The sequence below is a fragment of the Pteropus alecto genome, unplaced genomic scaffold, assembly GCF_000325575.1.
Source record: "Pteropus alecto unplaced genomic scaffold, ASM32557v1 scaffold114, whole genome shotgun sequence".
Classification (NCBI taxonomy): domain Eukaryota; kingdom Metazoa; phylum Chordata; class Mammalia; order Chiroptera; family Pteropodidae; genus Pteropus; species Pteropus alecto.
The window spans coordinates 4,572,448-4,577,439 of NW_006435793.1; the positions used below are offsets into that span (position 1 = coordinate 4,572,448).

General features: G+C 45.5%; 1 protein-coding gene across 4 annotated transcripts in view; it reads left to right on the forward strand.

Annotated features, from left to right (window-relative positions):
* The window catches only part of ZBTB5 (zinc finger and BTB domain containing 5), a 22,813-nt gene extending 17,827 nt beyond the window's left edge, over window positions 1-4,986 (forward strand). For 3 of the 4 annotated variants that reach the window (XM_015589117.2, XM_025046562.1, XM_006911569.3), the window contains one exon: window positions 1,161-4,986. In XM_015589117.2, coding sequence (XP_015444603.1) covers window positions 1,165-3,195 — 2,031 coding nt within the window. In that variant the 5' untranslated portion in view covers window positions 1,161-1,164 and the 3' untranslated portion in view covers window positions 3,196-4,986. The remainder of the gene's footprint in view (window positions 1-1,160) is intronic. The other variant, XM_006911568.2, reaches the window with a different exon arrangement.
* Window positions 4,987-4,992: the final 6 nt, after the last annotated feature.

The window sequence follows — 4,992 nt, forward strand, 5'->3', positions numbered from 1 at the left end:
CATAACTGACATCTCTGAAAATAAGGCTATCAGATAATCATACTTCTGCCGCTTGTTGAAGAAGAAAAGCATTAGACAGAATATCATCTTTTTAAATCAGTATGCTGGGTTGAAATACCATTTATTTGGAAAGTTAGTCTTTAATGTTCCCCTCATCGGAGTCTTGTTCATCTCATTTTTTTGATTGAGGTATTATTTATTGAGCTGTGTTGACGTATAATGTATACACCATAAAATTCCTTGTTTTAAATGTACAATTCAGATATTTTTAGAAAAGTTATGAGTTGTGCAGTCATAACCACAATCCAATTTTAGAACATTCCCATCATCCCCCCTAAAAGTCCCTCTTCCCATTGACAGTCCTTCTGTGATCCCACCCCCAGCCCCAGATAACCACCTATCTACTCTGTTTCTATAGATGTACCTTTTCTGTACCACAGGCACAGAGCTTCCATTGGATTATTTTTTTATCAAATAGACTTCCATCCAGTCCTCCTGTCTTAGTATCACCTTCATTCCACTTCAACTTGTACTTCAGCAACCAGTTCCTGAGCCTTTTGGTGGGTAGGGGGCTTATATAAGTCAGGGTGTTTTATCCACTGCCAGTTTAGGGTTTAGCTTTCTGGGTGTGCTAAGTCAGCTCACACTCATTCATTCACGTATTTACTAGCTTCCAAACACAAAACCAAAAAACTTCAGCGTATTTTTAATGGGGTTTCAGGAATGAGTTGGGGGTAAATGAATGTGTGCAATCTACTACCACCTATAACTAGAAATCTTCCCCACTGAGATTGATTTACCCTTTTCACTTATTTAAGGTTGCTAAAAGACTGGAATATCTTGGAGTTTATTCATTGTCCTTAGGGAATGTAGAACTCATGTGGGGTAGATTCTATCATTCACACATTGGTCTTTAGGAAGAGTGAAAGGGAGCCTGTAAACAGCCAGTAGCTGGTCCCACATGTGTGCGTGCTTCCAGGGCTGTAGCTGAATGAGCATTTGCTCCTTATTTGACAGGTTGTGTGCCCATCATCAGAAACATCACAAACTTTTAAATGTTCAAGCTTGGCCATCTATGCCTCTCTTTTCGTCACACCCTCTGTGCTCTGGCTTTGTCTTAAGCTTTTCCAAGTCTCAGTACTTTCTTTATTTTCCCATAGGATCATGGATTTTCCTGGACACTTTGAACAGATCTTCCAGCAACTGAACTACCAAAGACTTCATGGCCAGCTCTGTGATTGCGTCATCGTAGTGGGGAATAGACATTTTAAAGCCCACCGCTCCGTACTGGCAGCCTGCAGCACGCATTTCCGAGCCCTGTTCTCAGTGGCAGAGGGAGATCAGACCATGAACATGATCCAGCTGGATAGTGAGGTAGTGACAGCGGAGGCCTTTGCCGCACTGATTGACATGATGTATACCTCCACCCTCATGCTGGGAGAGAGCAATGTTATGGATGTCTTATTGGCAGCCTCTCACCTGCATTTGAACTCTGTTGTTAAGGCATGCAAACATTACCTAACAACAAGGACACTGCCCATGTCTCCCCCCAGTGAGCGTGTTCAGGAGCAGAGTGCTCGCATGCAGCGCTTCTTTATGTTGCAGCAGCTGGGACTAAGCATCGTGAGCTCAGCCCTCAATTCCAACCAGGGTGGTGAGGAGCAGCCGGCCCCCATGAGCTCATCAATGCGCAGTAACCTGGACCAGCGGACACCCTTCCCCATGAGGCGCCTTCATAAGCGCAAGCAGTCTGCAGAGGAGCGAGCCAGGCAGCGCCTCCGACCGGCCATGGATGAGTCTGCCATTTCCAACGTTACTCCAGAGAATGGGCCATCAGGGGTTCATTCTCGGGAGGAGTTCTTCTCACCAGATTCTCTGAAAATTGTGGATAACCCTAAGGCCGACGGAATGACTGACAACCAGGAAGACAGTACCATCATGTTTGACCAGTCTTTTGGTGCTCAAGAAGATGCCCAGGTGCCCAGCCAGTCTGACAACAGTGCCGGCAACATGGCACAGTTGTCCATGGCCTCTCGTGCAACTCAGGTTGAAAGTAGTTTTGAGCAGGAAGGTGCAACTGAGAAAAGTGGTTTTCAGTGTGAAAATGCCGAGGTTGGCCTTGGTGAGAAGGAGCACATGAGAGTGGTGGTTAAATCTGAGCCCCTGAGCTCTCCTGAGCCTCAGGATGAAGTGAGCGATGTCACCTCACAAGCAGAAGGCAGCGAATCTGTAGAAGTGGAAGGAGTTGTGGTCAGTGCTGAGAAGATAGACCTCAGCCCTGAAAGCAGCGATCGGAGTTTTTCAGATCCTCAGTCTAGCACTGACAGGGTAGGTGACATCCATATTTTGGAAGTCACAAATAACTTGGATCATAAGTCCACTTTTAGCATTTCAAATTTTCTTAACAAAAGCAGAGGAAGTAACTTCAGTGCAAATCAGAACAATGACGATAATATCCCAAATACCACTAGTGACTGCAGGCTGGAGTGCGAGGCCCCTTATTTGTTGAGTCCAGAGGCTGGGCCTGCAGGCGGGCCCTCCTCGGCCCCCGGCTCTCACGTGGAGAACCCATTCAGTGAGCCTGCAGATTCCCACTTTGTTAGGCCTATGCAGGAAGCGATGGGCCTGCCGTGCGTGCAGACTTCAGGCTATCAAGGAGAACAGTTTGGGATGGATTTTTCCAGATCTGGTTTGGGCCTTCACTCCTCCTTCTCCAGGGTAATGATGGGCTCCTCAAGAGGAAAGGCCAGTAACTTTCCATACTACCGCCGCATAGCTCCCAAAATGCCAATTGTAACTTCCGTCAGGAGCTCACAGATCCCAGAAAACTCTGCCAGTTCCCAGCTAATAATGAATGGGGCCACGTCCTCATTTGAAAACGGCCATCCCTCCCAGCCTGGCCCTCCGCAGTTGACCAGGGCATCTGCTGATGTCCTGTCAAAGTGCAAGAAGGCCTTATCAGAGCACAATGTCTTGGTTGTAGAGGGAGCTCGCAAGTACGCCTGCAAAATCTGCTGCAAGACTTTCCTGACCTTGACAGATTGCAAGAAGCACATCCGTGTTCACACAGGTGAAAAACCCTACGCCTGCCTCAAGTGTGGCAAGAGGTTCAGTCAGTCCAGCCACCTGTATAAACATTCGAAGACTACCTGCCTACGCTGGCAGAGCAGCAGTCTTCCCAGCACTTTGCTCTAACCCTGACCTTTTGAGATAATGTCGATGCCAGTTGTAGGAACGAAACTAAAATCTCTTTTGGTCGGGAGCTAATGCCCTTGGGTTTGAGGCTTCCGGCTGCCCAATGGCTCTTGCAAATTTCGATGACTAATAAGTGGAGAACTAATATGTGTAGCACTTGCGCTGCTGCATTTCTAAGTGAAATGTATGCTGTCAGAGAGGGATGCAATCCCCCAAACCAACTTCTTCCTTAGGATTGAGTAACGCAGCCAGAAAGTAGTTTGTAATTGATGTTAAAAGTGGCACATGTAAAAATTAAAAATTGAAGTGCAAGAAAAATTTTTTTTAGCAATTTTTATAAAACTCTGAAGCATTTAATTAAATTTCCTATACCCCCAATGGGAATATTATGTAACTGTACAGTGATGCAAAACACACTTATGTGTAACCAGTGGCGACTTTGTGCCCGTCTAAAAGGCCCTTGAGGACGTGCCTGTCTGCCACAAATGCTTTAAAGTCTATCAGGAGCTAGTCCTAGGCCTCAGAAAGTACTGTATTTTTTATTTTTGTCTGACTTGCAGTCACAGACACTGCACTTTGATGGTGCTGACACTGGGTCCGGAGCAAGCATTCTCTGGACTGTTAGGTGTATATACTTTTGAAAACATCACTGTCGGATAGATGTTTTTAACAAAATTTTCCTGGTTTTAAAAACAAAGTTGTAAATGGAGTATGTACTTGTAGGGAGTGACAACAAGTAAGGTATTGTTTCTGTGCTGTTTTAGCAGTATTTTAACCAGCTTGTATACATATGTTACAGTTCCATGTTTGGAAGTCAGAAAAGAGCTAGCGTTTGTCTTTGTTCTGATGACGTGGAGTCCTGTCTTGTGGGATCTTTCATAGCGCATTTACCCTTTGCTCCATCCAGACTTTGGGGGCCAGTCCAGCCTGACACTCTTACCCAATGACAAGCCCGTTCTCTGCTTTGCTTCTTCATACTCTCACACCCTGTATGGCATCATTCCAAGGCCTAGGTTGGTGTTTTCAGTTACAGACTAACCAAAAATAAGGTCAACCCTCTTCACCATGGGTGTTATTACTGTTACATAGTTTAAAATGTAGAACCTGAACTTTTGTTGTTGCCCCAGCCCAATACTGAATGTTTGAAATCCAAACGTAGCATTGTTCGTGGGTAAATATTTTCCAGATTCTGTAAGAGGGTTGGGGAGCTCACAGTACAGAAGTTACTAAGTAACATCTGAGACTGTTGGAAGAGACATTTGGGTCACTGCCCAGGGCCTCTTTGGGTCCCACCGCCTCACTTCCCCAGCCCACCTTGCGGTCTTCTGATTCTCTGCCATCAGGGCTGTTGGTGACACCTGGGAAACAGCACAGGTTATGTGTCTCTGTAGAGCCCGTGAAGTCAGTACAATTCATGCATGAACATGAGTTCATTTTTTATACCGCTTTTTTAGACACCAACTATTGTGCGTAATTGAGAGCAATCCTTCAGTTCTTATGTTTAGAAAGCTAAGTATGTGTAGCCTGAAAGAAAAATCAGCGTGTTTTCTCCTCTGAATCTAGTGTGTGCAGTTACACATCTGTCTGTGGATAAACTCAAAACGTTCATAGTCGGGCTTAGCATCTTCTTTGAACAGATTCCCAGGGAGGAAAGGAAACCTCTGGAATTCCTCTCCTTTCCAGCAAATTTGGGAAAGAGACTGGAAGACATGGGGTCACTTGTGAAATTCAGTTGTATGTGTGGCTAATTGTTAGCAGCTGTTTTCTGACAATGGGAGGAGGCTCTGCATCTACCCC